The 16,267-nt window shown below is 50.0% G+C and overlaps 1 protein-coding gene across 1 annotated transcript; it reads left to right on the top strand.

Moving 5' to 3' along the window:
• The first annotated feature begins 6,496 nt into the window (after positions 1–6,496).
• On the top strand, positions 6,497–8,645 carry HOXC4 (homeobox C4). Its single transcript, XM_016923287.4, has 3 exons — positions 6,497–6,609; positions 7,250–7,694; positions 8,183–8,645. The coding sequence occupies exons 2-3, from the start codon at positions 7,256–7,258 to the stop codon at positions 8,536–8,538; spliced, it is 795 nt and encodes a 264-aa protein (XP_016778776.2). The 5' UTR covers positions 6,497–6,609; positions 7,250–7,255; the 3' UTR covers positions 8,539–8,645.
• The last annotated feature ends 7,622 nt before the right edge of the window (positions 8,646–16,267 follow it).

The following is a 16,267-nucleotide window of genomic DNA, read 5'->3' as shown; positions in this document are numbered from 1 at the left end:
GAGAGATTAAGTGGAAAACCAGCAGTTTGGGGAGGAAAAAGAGAAAGGGAAAGAAGTCAGCCACAGTGGGAGAAGGGGCTCCTTTTCTTCATTTCTTGTCTTCCCCTTTCTCTCCCCACCCTAAGTCTACTCTTCTCATCAATTTCTCCCCTCTTTCCCTTCCTTCGCCTCACCTTCAATCCCTTGGGTGGAGGGGCTGAACAGCGTGTTCCCGGGCGGAGGTGCGCGCAGCCACCCCAGGCTGCTGCCAGGTGCCCGCTGGGGCTGCCAGGGCGAGGAGGCCTCTGGGCTGTGGAGCGAAAGTCAGATCCACCGCCTACTGCGGGGTAGGGGCCGCAGTGGGGACCGCCAGCCCTGTGGTCCCTCTCGCGCTGACTGGCGTAAAGTTGTGGCCGAATTCGCATCTCTTCTGTTGCTTCTCGCCTGCCAGCGCAGGGCCCAGGTGTTTGAGGCGAAGGGGCTCGAGCTCCCCGCAAGCCTGGAGCCAGGCGTCGCGCTTCCTCCGGGCTCAATCCAGACCTTTCAACACACACCTCATTCGGGGGAGGAGAAAAGCACAGGACCGCGGAGAGCCCAGCTTTGAGGCCAGGCCTGAAGGGATAACCCACACAGGGAAGGTTTTCCTATCAGAGAATAATGGAGCACAAAATAATTCAGAAAGCGAATGGGCAGGACCACAGCCTGAGAGTCCCGCGCCGCGGGGCCGCTGCAGAGCCGGTCTCCCGAGCACCGCGGCAGGACCATTTCGTTGGAATGTAGGGCGAGGCCGAAGCCCGCCCCGGACCCAGGCCGCGAGGTGCGCGCCGGCCGCCGAGGGGCCGCCTCTAAATTACAGCCCGCCAGGAGGACTCGGAAATACAAAAAAGGAGCCGAAAGATTTAAACAGTCGGAGGCAGAGGCGTCCCGAGGCGGCCAAAGCGGAAATCAATCACGTAATTAAAACAGGGAGGGGGCGAAGCCCAAGGCTGGGGGTCCCGGGTTCGGAGGAGGCGGCCAAGGTGCAGGCCGAGGCTGGCGAGCGGCTTAGGGACGTGGCTCGCCCGCCAGGACCAGAGCGCGCGGAGGGGCTTCGGGGAAGTTTATAACACATCGCTATTGATTCCCGCTTGGCTAGGAAGAGCAGACTCTGGTGCCCTCTCCCAGGCCAGACCCTGAAGCCTCCGATGGCCCCTTCTCCGACTTTCCCATTTTTGTGGGGTTGAGACGCGCAGTTGCAGTTGAAGGCCGCTCCCCAGATCCCACTGGTGCCACGATTTTGCCAAGGCAAGTTTGCGAACCCAAATGGCATCAAGATGCTGCCTTTGGGTTTGAGGGGATGGAGGGAAGTGACACCCCACTTTCAGGCACTTAGAAATCTCTCTCGGCCTTGATTCCTCCAACCCAGGATTCAAAGCATGCCCGGAAAGACTCTGATCTATGGGCCGAGGCTTGGAAGGGGTGTGCGAGGCAGACGGGGTTATTAAAGGGAGAGCTTGGGGCTGAGCAAACTGGACCCCTTTGGGCTGGAAAGGAGAAAGAACAGTTCCTGGAAGAGAAAAAACGGCACACCGGGAGCTGTGTTTTGTGAGGGGAAGATCTTATTATTGAGGTTAATCATGGTAATGATCTGGTATGGCTGGGTCAGCCCAGGAGACCGCGCTGTCCAAAGTTCTTTCTCACAGAGGTTTCTCTGGAGGAGTCAAGGGTTCCCCAACTTCACTATGGTTGGGGAAAATAAAATAAAGACCTCCAATCCTCTCCTCTGCCTTTTCCTCTCCCTCCCTTAAAAACTCCAGAAAAAGGGAAACCTTATAAAATCTCCATCACCCCACTTATTTTTCCTTGGCTCTCTCCAGTTTACTAAAATGCACGGTCTTTGGGGATTGAGTTTTTCTGGAGAACCCTTCTTGTGAAGCAACAGAGGTGACCCGACCAAGTCCTTATGAATTCTGATGCTGACCCTGGAGAGGACCCAGGATTCCCTTGCCTACTGTAGAATTCTCTCTCTATCCTTAGTTTTTCCCAGTCTCTGCCTTCTTTGGTCTTGGGTGCATAATCTCATGGGTCTCTGGCAGTTCAGAGGCCAAGAACAGATTAAGGCACTTTGAGATACCCTCATAAACTCTTAAAAGTGTTTCCAGCTTCCTGTCATCTCTTTAATACTGGGAGTACCAGGCCAGGGACCCCTCCATAAACTAACCTAAGGCCAGCCTGATTTCTAGATCTTTTCGAGCCACATTTAGGTTCCTTGAAAAATAAAAGTCCCCCTCCCCAGCAAGAAATTCAGGTCACCAACCTGCCGCACAGCAAGGTTCCTGCATCCACACATCAGAATTTTCAACAACAACAATTTTCATAATAAGAAGTAAAGCTTGCATCAAAGTTAGCAAGGGACACCCCAAACCAAGTTTTAAAAAGGATATCATCCAGCAGTCTTGAAGAGGGGTGGGGGTCAATGAGGCTGGGATGAGGGAGGAAGGTGGTGGGGAACCCAATCTCTAACTAACAATTTCTCCAGCATAAAAATGAAACATCAGATTCGTTAGCCCAGGGCCTTCATTTTTCCCCTTCCACATTATAACTAGTTATTGAACTCGCTGGAAGATCTAAAGGCCATTTGCGAAGAGACAAATTTCAATGGAGTTTCCCCATCAATAACCCCATGGCAGTGACCTATTGGAACAAGTCAAACACCCGAGGTGAAATGCAGGTCACTCTGTCTAACCAATATTAAAATGCGGCCACTTTTTAAAAAGCCACTTTAAACGAGATTTGAGGAAAATTGAATTCCAAGGAAGGCAAGGCAAGGCAAGAGAAATCCATGAGAGGACCTTGCCTATGGTCTCCAAACAAACAAGAGAAATTCATCTTTAATATTTTAAAGGGGGGCAAATTAACATTCCATGATTGCTTTTTTTTTTTTTTTGAGACTATAAGCGATTCCAGGAGAAGAAAAAAGGTTGAGTATTTTCTGGTGACACATCCAGATTATTAAAATCATTTTAGACCAATTCATTACTTTTACTGACAAGAGATTTAAGAAAAAATCAATTAAGATTTGCATATTCTTTTGCATACATTAGCCCTGGCTGCCGGCATTAGAAAGGGACAAACACATACATACATACACACACACACACACACACACACACACACACGAAAAAAATGGGCTATGAGCCTTCATTTAGTTTGGGGTTTTCAAGTTGCCCAAAGGAAAAAAAAATCAAAGTGAAATGAATTGCCTGATTGCATACCATCTAAAAGTCAATTTATATGAGTGAAAGGAAACAGACACGTTGCAATTTTTAATCCCTAAAACAACAACAACATTCACACACATAAACCCTGCATTTCAAAGAGTAGGGAAAGGAATGACCCTCATTTTCCTTCCCTTTGCCCTCCAAATCCTGAATTGGTTCACCCATTTATTTTTCTCCCTTGGAAAAATCAGAGAGGGGTACGATTTTAATGCAGCAGAGAATCTATGGAGCCGCTGAGCTCTCTCAGCCGGCAGCTTGTTACTGGGGAGGGGAGGAATATGGGTTATCCAACGGTCAGTATGGTAATCCAGGCACAATAAGGCCTCACACACAATGGACACATATTTTTCTTCAGCGATGTCAGAAGGGAAGCGCTTTGTACTGAAACATGTTTCCGAAAGAGAAACCAAATCGAGATTTAGAAAGGAGAAGGGGTGGAGGGGAAATTGCAGAGAGCGTTTGGATGCTGGCAAAAGGTAGTCAGAAAAAATAAAAATAAATAAAACTGGGGCAAAGTAAGGTGGAGGATAGGGCAGAGGTGCAGCCCCTGGGCCAGCAAGGCAGGAGGCAGGAGGGTGAAACACAAAAGAAGACAGGACCAGATACAAGGATTCATCACAGATGAGAGCTGCTTTAGTATCCCCACCCCCTCCCAATTAAGCCATTGCTAAGTGCAAAAGCCCTTCCAACGGATTTTATTTCTGTGCTTGTAATAATATCCAGGTGAAAATGTTTGTGTGTATGTGTGTGGTATTTTACCCATGTGACAGGCGACTTCCTTGCTATTAAGCTATAGGAGCCCAAAGAGAGTTGCTGTTGTTGTTTTGTAAATGATGTAGATGAGTGTGGGCACATTTGGGGGAATCTTGGAGATTTCACTTTCTGGATGTGCATGTTGAATTAGCTGCACGAACCTGGAATGAAAACTCTACATATTTATAGCTGCATAAAGAGGCATTTAATATATTAATAAATATTAATAGTGTGCACGCATATATGTTAACCATAATAACCAAAGACAGACTTGACATTCAGTTGGGGGCATCTGAACCCTCTGTGTCTACTACTTATACTGGCCCAAAGTCAGTCTCCTTGACCCACCTGCAGAAGCTCAGAAACCTGGCGGGGGTGGGATGTGACAGGCAACATATTGGGGAGGACTCCTTAACAAGTACAGGAGGGTGAAGATTGAAGAAAAGAGGGTTAGCGTCAGGGCACGGATGGTAAAAGGTGAGTGTGAGGGCTGAGAGGATGAGAGTCAGGCTCACAGCTCACCTTTCCAGGTGAGGCAGCCGCATCCAGGTACAGGCCTAGAAGGGAGACTGGGAGTGGGGCCGGGAAGGTTTCCTCCCTCTTCATCAACCCTCTCCACATGGCACCAAAGTTTGCTGAGCTTTGGACTTCCCGATGGAGCCATCTGGGACTACAGTTCAGACTTAGGTACTAGGATTCAGCACTGGTTTCCCTTTGCCCTCTTCCAGCAATTTATAATGAACCCACCCCCACCACCAATGATTAAAATAAGACAACCCTCACACAACCCAAACCACTATTAACCAAGCAGTAGCCTTCCTCCGCCCCCTCACTCACAGTCTCAAGTTCCTCTCCAACCAAACCAGCCTGTCCTCACATGCAGAGAGTTCCAGACAAGAGTGGGCAAGGGTTCTCAGCTAACTCTGAGAATTTGGGAATCTCCATTAGAGGTGTTCAGCCTCTGGGGAACTCCTGTTCCTTCACCTGGCCCGGTTACAGTGGGGATGGGCACTGTCCTCTTGGAGAGAGAGTATTCAGGGACCACCAAGCACCAGCTCCTTGGGAGCTAAGCCCTGGCCCTGCTGAGCCTGGGGTGGGGCTGGGGGCCTAAGCATTGGAGGAGGGAAGGCAACCAGGGCCCAGGCGGGAATCCGCACCCTTTGGGCACGGCTGTGGGTCCAGCTTCCCTCTCATTCCAGCCCTTTGGGGAAGCCCTAATTTGGAAGTGGGGACCCTCTCCAACATCCCAAAGGTGATGAGAAAAGGATTGGAATCTCTTGCCTTCAGTCTCCCTCTCACAAGGGCTTTATTTTTTTTCCCCTTTCCCCTCCTCATTCCCTTAATTGCAGATGTTCTAATTAAACCCTCAAATAGTTGTTATGCCGTTTTAAAAGGTACTTATTCAAGTGTCAACCAGGCTGGGCTGGGAGGAGGTAGCGTAGGGCGGCGAATTAAAGGTAGATTGACTAATCACGGCGGCGATCATAATAATAAAATCAGAGGGAAAAAAATCACATTACGACTTTTCGTGGAAAGGAGGGAGCAGGCAGCCAGCGGCCGCCAGCCCTGCGCCGCCGCCGACACAAAGAGTGCGGGCGATTCCGCGAGACTGATTTATGACGTTTTACAGCCCTATAAAAGCTGTAGCGACGAGGCAAGCGCTCCTACCACCGCTGGCAGATTTAGTCTAATAAATAAAACATAAACAGTTAACTTTATGTGTCACTTTTATTGTTATCAAGTAAAATATAGCCGAGCCCTGGCAAGCTATGATTTTAAACTATAATTGTTATCAAGTACAACAAGGGGACCCGGCTCCCTCCCTGGGCTCTCCCCTCCGCTACCCCCCGCAACTCTGAGTTATGGGCGATCAGTTAATTGGAATCGGTGGCATGACAGGACCACCCCTAGCTGGAGGGGGGGGGTGGTTAGGAAAGCAGCTTTTCCTGGCCCCCTCCCTCCTCTACGGCCCTGTCACCCTCCTCCATCAGAGTATTACTGTGAGTGGGTGGCAGAGAGAGAGCAGGGAGTGTGAATGGGCTGGAGACCCCCAAGGCTGGCCGTGCCTCCCCAACTTGGTGAGCTTAGCTTTCCGTTTTTGGAAAGCAGCCTGGAGCTGGCCTTTAGGAATTCGTGTTTACATGTAAACACACGTGTTACATGGATACAGCTCCTAGCCAGAAGCAAGCAGGCTCTACCCACACAGGCCTCCCTCTTAGCTAGGTCTGCCCTCTGTGGGGACAGAGAAAGAACTCTCAGGGTCTTGGCTGGGCACCATCACAGGGCACTGACTCCTGGCAGAAAGCTCTCCTCCTTGCCCCAGCTCCTTGGAGATAATTGTCAGAAAATAGCAGGCCGGGCTGAATGGGGAGTGGAAACAGAAGCCAGCAGTAAAAGAGATCCTCTGCTCTGGGGCTGGGGCAGGGAGGGTCAGTGGGTAGCAGGGGAAGGCGAGACTTCTGAACTCTGCTTTTGCCAACCACTTCCTGTCTCTCTTCAGCGGGGGCTCAACCCCCAGACCTCCAGAAATGACGTCAGAATCATTTGCATTCCGCTGCCTCTACCTGCCTGGTCCAGCTGGGACCCTGCCTCGCCGGCCGCGTGGCCAGAGGGTTGGGTGAGTGTGTATGGGGAAGAGGGGCTGGACTCTGGTATCCTTGGATGGGGGGCACTCCAGGCTCTCCAGCCTCCTCGGCTCAGCCTGGGCCCCTCCCCATCCAACATCCACTCCAGTCCTCATTCAACTTCCTCTTCCTGCGAAAGAGGGGCGCTGCCCCGTGACCTACACAGACTGAGACACGATCGCCATGAATGGAGACCTCTGGAAAAGCTCAGGAGCCGAGGCCCACGGGGCCCAGCAGAGGCCTGAGGGGAGACCCTGGGCGGGGGCTGAATCACTGCCTCCCGACAGCCCCCCAATGCCCGGGCTTTGGAGGGGAGCCGGGAGCTTCCCACCTCCTTTTGCAGGGGAGGGTTGTCAGTCTGGTGGGATGTGCACTGGGGGCACCCCAACCCCTGCTAGCTAACCCCACATCACCACCCACCCCCGCCCCCCAGCACCACCACCACCACACACACAAAAAAATTGGATACATTTTGAATAAAGCGATTCGGTTCCTTATCCGGGGACTGGGTTGCTCCGTGTGATTGGCCGGCGGAGTCACATGGTGAAAGTAACTTTACAGGGTCGCTAGCTAGTAGGAGGGCTTTATGGAGCAGAAAAACGACAAAGCGAGAAAAATTATTTTCCACTCCAGAAATTAATGATCATGAGCTCGTATTTGATGGACTCTAACTACATCGATCCGAAATTTCCTCCATGCGAAGAATATTCGCAAAATAGCTACATCCCTGAACACAGTCCGGAATATTACGGCCGGACCAGGGAATCGGGATTTCAGCATCACCACCAGGAGCTGTACCCACCACCGCCTCCGCGCCCTAGCTACCCTGAGCGCCAGTATAGCTGCACCAGTCTCCAGGGGCCGGGCAATTCGCGAGGCCACGGGCCGGCCCAGGCGGGCCACCACCACCCCGAGAAATCACAGTCGCTCTGCGAGCCGGCGCCTCTCTCAGGCGCCTCCGCCTCCCCGTCCCCAGCCCCGCCAGCCTGCAGCCAGCCAGCCCCCGACCATCCCTCCAGCGCCGCCAGCAAGCAACCCATAGTCTACCCATGGATGAAAAAAATTCACGTTAGCACGGGTAGGCAACTTTGCTTTTTGCTCCCCCCCTCCCTCCCTTCTTCCCTAGCGCTCCCCACCCTCCTCGGCCCCCTCTGGCCCCCGTCCTCCTTTCTCTCCTTCCCCCTCTCTCTCCTGGAGCGACTCTGGGTTAGCACAATTGAACTGGATTTACGAGCGAGAATGGGTAATTACATCCCCCATAAATTTTATGGCTTAGCTACTCTGGGCAGTCCGAGCCATGTGCTACGATCTGTTATGTATGTGTGAAAACTATGCTCGCTTTCTAAGGGCGCATAAATAATTCAGTGTCGTTACAATGAGGATTCCCCTCTTATTACACTACAAAGTCTTCAGCTTCCTTCAACTTCTTTATAACCCATTTAAGCTTGATGACTTTATTTCCACCACTCCCTCCTCCTGTTTCTCAGAGCTGAGGATGGGGTGAGGGTGGGGGGCGGGGAGCCTGCTGCCTCTGAACCCCACTATTTGCTTTTCCCCTCTCCCCAGTGAACCCCAATTATAACGGAGGGGAACCCAAGCGCTCGAGGACAGCCTATACCCGGCAGCAAGTCCTGGAATTAGAGAAAGAGTTTCATTACAACCGCTACCTGACCCGAAGGAGAAGGATCGAGATCGCCCACTCGCTGTGCCTCTCTGAGAGGCAGATCAAAATCTGGTTCCAAAACCGTCGCATGAAATGGAAGAAGGACCACCGACTCCCCAACACCAAAGTCAGGTCAGCACCCCCGGCCGGCGCTGCGCCCAGCACCCTTTCGGCAGCTACCCCGGGTACTTCTGAAGACCACTCCCAGAGCGCCACGCCGCCGGAGCAGCAACGGGCAGAGGACATTACCAGGTTATAAAACATAACTCACACCCCTGCCCCCACCCCATGCCCCCACCCTCCCCTCACACACAAATTGACTCTTATTTATAGAATTTAATATATATATATATATATATATATAGGTTCTTTTCTCTCTTCCTCTCACCTTGTCCCTTGTCAGTTCCAAACAGACAAAACAGATAAACAAACAAGCCCCCTGCCCTCCTCTCCCTCCCACTGTTAAGGACCCTTTTAAGCATGTGATGTTGTCTTAGCATGGTACCTGCTGGGTGTTTTTTTTTTAAAGGCCATTTTGGGGGGTTATTTATTTTTTAAGAAAAAAAGCTGCAAAAATTATATATTGCAAGGTGTGATGGTCTGGTTTGGGTGAATTTCAGGGGAAATGAGGAAAAGAAAAAAGGAAAGAAATTTTAAAGCCAATTCTCATCCTTCTCCTCCTCCTCCTTCCCCCCTCTTTCCTTAGGCCTTTTGCATTGAAAATGCACCAGGGGAGGTTAGTGAGGGGGAAGTCATTTTAAGGAGAACAAAGCTATGAAGTTCTTTTGTATTATTGTTGGGGGGGGTGTGGGAGGAGAGGGGGCGAAGACAGCAGACAAAGCTAAATGCATCTGGAGAGCCTCTCAGAGCTGTTCAGTTTGAGGAGCCAAAAGAAAATCAAAATGAACTTTCAGTTCAGAGAGGCAGTCTATAGGTAGAATCTCTCCCCACCCCTATCGTGGTTATTGTGTTTTTGGACTGAATTTACTTGATTATTGTAAAACTTGCAATAAAGAATTTTAGTGTCGATGTGAAATGCCCCGTGATCAATAATAAAGCAGTGGATGTGAATTAGTTTTACGTCAATGTCTGATGGTTTCTTTTTATTCCCCTCCCTCTCTGGCCTGGTAACATCCCATCTTCTCTATAGTTGCCTAAGTTTACTTTAAACAAACACACAAATCTTAGCTCTCCATTAGTCTTCCAATGTCCTTAGAAGAACAAGCAAGGGGGTTGGGGTATGGGATCTTCAGAAGAGGGGATGTGGAAGATTAAGGCTGATTTCTCCAGTCCCCTTCCTTCCCCCTGAGTCTGCAGAGAGACCAGACTCCTCTGGGGGCACTTCAGTGGAGCTGAGGGTGGGGAGTGTCTCACTTTTCTATAGTTAGGTACAGTTTCTTCTTTTTGTCTGTTCTCTCTCTTCCCTTCTCCCTCCTCTGTGCTGAGTAGGCCTGCCTACTTTGTAGACAAGGGGGCAAGTTTAGGGAGTGGGAAGGAGAATAGTTTTCTTTCATCTTTTAGGGCTCTTTTGGGATGAGTGATTAAGGAAGACATCCCCTCAACATTTGAGTTCTTAAAAGAAGGAAGGTTTTGAGCTGGTGACTCTGAAGCAGCAAAGTCACCTGTCAGGATGCCTTCTCTGTTTAGGCTTGGAAAAAAGACTGGCCAGAGGCCTGGGAGGTACCCTTGTTATGGATAGGCCTCAAAGGCTGATGCCTGGAGATAATAAAAGACTTTTACCTTTTTATTCTCTAACTTTTATTATGGACCTGCCAGGTGTTGCGAAGAGACTTAGGGAGAGTCAAGGACCACCCTCTCTTCCTATAACCTCCCAGGTCCTGGCAGCGTATGGGGATAGCCTGAACAAGTTTCTCTGGCTGTAAAGAAATAAATTAATTAAATAAATTTGTTTCCTTGGGGCTAAAAAAGAAACAAAAAATCTTGCCTGGATTACCTGAATACATTCAAGCCAAAGGCTCCCAAATAATTCTGGTCCTGAGATCCAGGCCCTAGCAAGGCCTGCTTAATTTTTTGCTTGTTTGTTAGGAGAAGGTGGGAGGAGGGCTGTTGGTGACCTTCTTCTCGGACGATTTATCCATATTTCAGGAAGAAAGGCAATTAGAAGTAGAAGACAGAGGGAGAAGAGATCTAGGGTATGCAGGGAAACCAGGGATACCCCTTCCCCCTATCCCCAAATTCTGGAGTGAAAGGTAACAGCAGGACTAAGTTGTACAAATCACATTGGTGTGCTTTGAATTTATTTCCTTTTGAACCACTTGCTGGTTGTTACTTGGTGTGTGTGTGTGTGTGTGTATGCATGCCCTCACACGTGTGTGTGTTGGGGGGAGTCTCTTAGTCCTTTAGGTCTACTTTTCCTCCCTCAGTGGTACCCTGGAGACAACAAAACATGCTGCCTACAGTATGAGGAGGCAGGCCAACAATTATCTGGAGTTTTTTATGTAATCAAGTGAATTAGGGGCCAAATCTGATTGTAGCCCATATCGTCTTGAGGCGATTGCCCTTGGAACAGAAAAAGGGGGTTCTAGCTGTGCTTGGGAAAAGGGAAGGAAGGTCTAAGGGCACCAGGGTGTCTTTTCAAGCCTGTAAAGGAGCTAAGATGGAAAGTAGGGAAGGGGTAAATTGAGATCCATGGTTCTTTCCTAAGTTTGCTCGTGTGGCTTTCAGGGAGTTTATCCCTCTCCTCCTGAAAGTGGAAGAGATGAGAGTGAGGAGGGGGAAAATTACTACATTTTATTTCCTAAGTTTCTCCCTGAAATTGCAGAAGGGACACTCTAGTTCAGGAAAAGCAGCATAAAAGGGTCAGAACACTTATTTTATTTCCCCTTCTTTATGTCTTCTGTTTCTTCTCCTTCCTCTTCCCTCACATACATGGTCATTCTGCATGTGTCTCCTTCTGTTCTTTCTGGTCTGAAAAGGGGAAACATCAGAAATCCATAATTCTTGACAAATGAACCCAAACTAAAATCCTTTACATTTGAGTTTGAAGATTTTGGCCTCTGGCCTTCCCTCCAGTGGGCTCCATTTTCTCCCCTTTCCCCAAAGCTCTCCTTTGCCTTGGACTTGGCCACCCAGAATGGCAGGGCAGGGTTGGGATGTGGGGGGCCAGTCTGGGCCGAGGGCCCCAAGCTCCAGCAGTCTTGGTCCCTGCTGCTCTGCCTGATGCTGCTACAGCCTCGCTGGGAAGCTGAGGGCTGGGCTTTTATTTAAGTTGGGTTGAGCAGTGGGGAAAGGCTGGGGGGAGGACACAGCCCAGGTTCACGGGGAGGACACAGCATTTTCTCTCCCATTGCCTTTATATTCGGCAGCGCCTCTGACCTCTCCCCCACCCCCATCTCTGACCCTCCCAAGCCAGCCCTTGCTCAGCCCTGGTCTCCAGATAGGATGCCACTGCTTTTGTAGGACTGGGGATTTCTTGCCCAGAGTAATGGGAGAGGCAAGGCGCATGAATGCCTGTAAGTGCATTGTATCCCTCTCTCTTCAATGGCTAAGTAAAAAGAAGACGGGTGAAATGGCGACACCAATCTTCCAGGGTTCCTTCTCTCCAAGCGCCAGGAGATCCCCACAGGCCAAAGATCCCATTGACACGTAAGTAGTTAGCACTCGGTCTGCTCTGGGGGTGAGGAGCACAAAAGTTTAAACTCTATTTGCCACTCAATTTTTGTCTCAACTCCCGGTCTTAGGCAGGGAAGGCGGGAAATCCAATTGTAAGCGGAGAGGTTCTGCTTGGAGAAAAAGACGGTTCTGTGCTGAGTCTGTGTACCTGGGGAGTAAAGAAATTTGGCTCAAAAAAGACAGAGTCTGAGAAAGTGAGACTGAGGGAAAAGGACTGGGGCACTTTGCCTTTCCGAGGGTCTCTTGCTGCTGTTTGTGTGAAGTTTCCTACAAAGTTTTCTCTGCAATCTGTGCTTCAGTTTTCTTTCTGCTTGGACTTGGCAGATTGAAATCCAGAGACAGCTTCCCACAGCTAGGGGTGTGTGTGTGTGTGTGTGTGTGTGTGTGTGTGTGTTGGGGGGAGTTGTAGGGAAGTGAAAATAATTAAAAGGTTTGCTGGGAGCTTGGGGCCAGGGTGTCCTTCTCTGCTTTTCTAGGATTAGGGGAGACTGACTCTGAAAGGGGCCCTTAAGATCAAGGGTGCTATGACGGGGAGGAGCAGTGCGCTGGAGCAACTGTACCATCTTTTTCTCTGCCTTTTGCCCAGTCCTGGGGGAGCAAGCTATTGCACTCACAAAACCACCGCTCCGGGTTTTCCACAGCTTCTATCTGGCACTGCACCTATGGAGAGCTAATTTTAATTTAAATGTTCCCCTTCCAAGAGACCCCTCTCAGGCTTGGAATGAGAGATGGAAGATCCCTGAACACCAGAACTCCAGCGGCCACCAGAGCAGAGGGAATATTTATTACCTCTCTGGATGTCATTACCTAAGAATACAATTTTATGAACTTCCTAATCTGTTAGCTTGATTTATCTGGATGGGCAGGAGCCCAAAATAAACATTTGGGGGATTTGTTAAAAAAAAAAAAAAGTCTTTGCCTCTTACCAATGTTTTTGATAGAGCTGACCACCCTTCTCAGTCTGCTTTTTCTGCACTCTGCATTGCCAGCCCCATTTTGATTTTTCTCCTGCAGCGTGTGGCTGCTCCGGGTGTTGGAGTTTTAGCTGCCTCTTGATAATTAAAAATGGGGGCGGTGAACTCTGAGCTACAGATCTGTGAGGAGCCCTCGAACATTTTAAAACCTGCGCAGCTCAAGGAGCTCAGACCCCTTTGGAGCTTGGGGAGCAGAAAGAAGCTAAAGCTGACCTGGAGCTTTGCTCATCAGCCCTCCAATGCCAGGAGCCCCTGGCTCTCCCTCCACTCCTCCGGGTTTTTCTACTCTTCTCTCTGGTGTCAGTTCTGTAGCTCTTTGAACGCAGGGCCAATCCAGCAGAGCCCACGTCCAGGCCTGCCGGGATAAGGGCCTCTGCAGCCTCATCTTCCTGCTTCCACTTTCTGCCAGGCCTGGAGGATAAATCAGGAGGAAGGGAAGACAAGGATGGGTAGGGAATATCAGACTATGTTTGAGGGCGAATAGGGTTACAGAGCCTAATAAAGAGGAAGGGACTATTTTAAATTTCCAGGCTCCATCAACAATTTTCAGATTCCTGAATAGGCAGCATCCTCTAGGGTCAGCTCTGCCTGCCTCGATGGGGTATGAGTGAAGCCAAAAAAGTGTCGCCTCTACTCACTCCTCCTTTCTGACTCCCTCTTTTCCCAGCATCAAAGATCGGGAGAGGAAAGTATACAGTATTTTAATTTCCAGGCAGAAAAAAACCCTGGAACCGAGTGTGCAGGAGGCACTGCCAGATAGCCAAACCCTAGACTCCACTCTGGAGCTCTGGCTTCCCGGGAAGCCTGGCCACGCGAGAATGGGGCAAAATGTGACTGTCTTCATGGGGTGGGGGTGTCCCAGCTCCCCTTCTCACAGAGGCCGGGGTCTTGAGGATCGCGAAATGGGGCCAGCCGGGGCAAAGACGAAGTTTCAGTGGCCAGCGGCAGCCAGGCTCCTCCTCTGGGTTCCACGCCGCGTCCGCCCTAGGCGCGGTGTCGCCTTCAGCTGGGTCACGACCCCGGGCTTGGGCGGACAATAGGGGCGCGGGGCGGGGAGCGCGGGATGCGTGGTCGGCTGAGCGTGTTCACTGCGCGGTGAACTCCGCTCGGCCTGAGGGTCTCGCGCTTTAGATCCCAGCCTCTCCTTTCTTCCTCCTATCTCACCTTCCATTTTTTCGTGGAAAATTGAGAGGACCCTCAATCGCTCCTTGACCGATACCCTACGGCTACCACCTCCAAATAATGAGATTTCATTTTCTTTAGAAATTAAAAGATAGTTTTCTCTGAGGTACAAGAGCAGGAAATGGGACCCTCTCAGGATCTTTCTGGGGATGGAGAGGGGGAAATCTAGTTATCAGTAGAAGCGTTCTCAACCCGGGACTCAGGAAGGCCCTGAAGGATCCCAGGCCATCAAACCAACAATCCCCTCCATCAGAGGAATTCCAGCCAAGAATGTCCGCTTCTCTCCCAGTTATAGGGAGAATTGCCCTCTTCGATTTTCTGGCCTTTGTTTCTGGATGTCAGGTTAGGCTTAGGGCTTTTGTAAAAGGGGAAACACTTCTCAAATCCGATGGGCAGGGACAGAGCTGGGCGTGAGTCATTTGGGAGAAATCCTCCAAACTGGTCTGTTCTTGTTGAGGCGATCTCACCCCACCACAGTGGTAGCCTGGCTCTTATTTGAGGCTCTGCCCCTTTGGGTGGTACCATTGTGTTTGTAACTTTGTACATGTGGAGTCTTTCCGTTCAGCTGGAATAGATTTTGGAAAATAAGTTTACCGAATGGGGCTTGAGTTTTAGCTGGAGGAACCAAAGGGCAGCCAGTTTAGAGAAAGGAAAAAATGGGGGAGGGAGGCAAGGAATATTCATAATACACACTTGCTTGGGCCTCCCCACCTCATCCCTATCCTGCCTGACCCAGCTCAGGTGTGATGGGGTGATGTGGGCCTCCCAGCTGGAAACCTCCCCTCAAGGATTCAGTCTCTGATAATTTCAAACCTTCCTGGAATGTGACTGCCTCCAGCTCTGTCTGTCTTTTCTTGGCCATTTCAGAGTCTCTGCCTAGCATTTCTGCTGCTTTCCAAGTTCCATATTTCCTCCTGTCGTGGCCCTGGTTCCAATCCTTGGACTCCCTTCCAACTGTAAAAGCAGAGGAAGAACCAAAAGGTGGTGGGTGGCAGTCTGGGAGGTACAGCTGAGGTTCAAAAGTTCCTGGCTGAGCCTCCAATCCGGGCCACCTCAGGGGCTGATCTGACCACTCCAGAGTGCCCCCTGGGCCAGCAGCAAATAGAACAAAATTTTATAGCCGGGGCAGATGTTGGCTCGGCCATCTCACCCGGATTCCCCTTCATCTCTCTTCCACTGAAGAGGCTCCAATCTCCACTGTACCTTTGTTCTCTTTCCTTTCCCCCTCCTCCCCCTCCTCTTCCTCTGTTTGATCCTGCCCACCCCCCAAATTGTTTCTTTAGATCTGAAAGCATCTGTTCCTGTCTGACCCTCCCCCAACACCCTCCTCTTTCTCCCTCCCTCCACCTCAAGCAGTCAAAAAGCCCCCAAATGGAAGGCCTCTGGCCTCTGACCTATTCTGATACACCAACGTCCAGATACCTTTGAGGCCAAACCTTTAGGCCCCTCCCCAGTTACTTTTCTTTCATTCTACCAGCTGCAGAGGGTCCTGGAATTGAATGAGTTGAGTCTTGGCCCCTAGTGACCAGTCTCTTCTCTGCCTGGGACAATTATCCATTTTTCAGGTAAAAGCAAGGAGTCCAAGGTTGAAGGGTTTGGTGATGAACTATTTAGATAACTACCCCAGTCCTCTGTTGGGCTTTTGGGGGCTCTAGATTTTGAACATATCCATATTCTGACCATAGACAGATGTCCTTTTCTAACCTCTACCTGGCCATTTCTTTTATCACCCCTTTCTGACCCTTCCCTTAATTGCAAAGTCATTTTCTGAGCAATAAGAAAGCCCCTCCAATCCCTCCCAGAATTCACTAATCTAAACTAGGAAGATCAAGGCAGTTTCCATACTGTGCACATTGGAGGGCCTCTTTTCTCTGTTTTTCAAAAAATAAAAAAGAAACAAAAAAATTACTCCCTCACATCCTCTTTCCCTCCACTCATACCCGTAGAATATATAGAGAGTGTTGTAAACCCAATCGAGGTAGACAGTCGCCTGTCTTTTCCCCTTTTTAGTCAATCCACTTGGGTCCAAGTTAAGATAATTCAGGCCCAAGGCCTTTGAACTCTGCTTGGTTGACCTGTCTCTAGCAAAAACCCGCTTTATATCTCCAGGGCACCAGACTGGAATAATCCCAAGGTCCTTGTCCTGGTGCCCACAGTTGAAAACTGGTAGAAAAGAGTAAACCTTCCTCATTCCCTTCC

The sequence above is a fragment of the Pan troglodytes genome, chromosome 10, assembly GCF_028858775.2.
Source record: "Pan troglodytes isolate AG18354 chromosome 10, NHGRI_mPanTro3-v2.0_pri, whole genome shotgun sequence".
Lineage (NCBI taxonomy): Eukaryota > Metazoa > Chordata > Mammalia > Primates > Hominidae > Pan > Pan troglodytes.
Note: the sequence above shows the minus strand (reverse complement) of the source record. Positions and strands in the feature narration are given on the sequence as shown.

Bases quoted from the DNA above. Each gene is read 5' to 3' on its own strand.
- HOXC4 (XM_016923287.4), top strand. From the start codon at position 7,256: ATGATCATGAGCTCGTATTTGATGGACTCTAACTACATCGATCCGAAA. The intron at 7,695-8,182 runs GTAGGCAACTTT...CCCTCTCCCCAG, and splicing joins AAAAATTCACGTTAGCACGG to TGAACCCCAATTATAACGGA.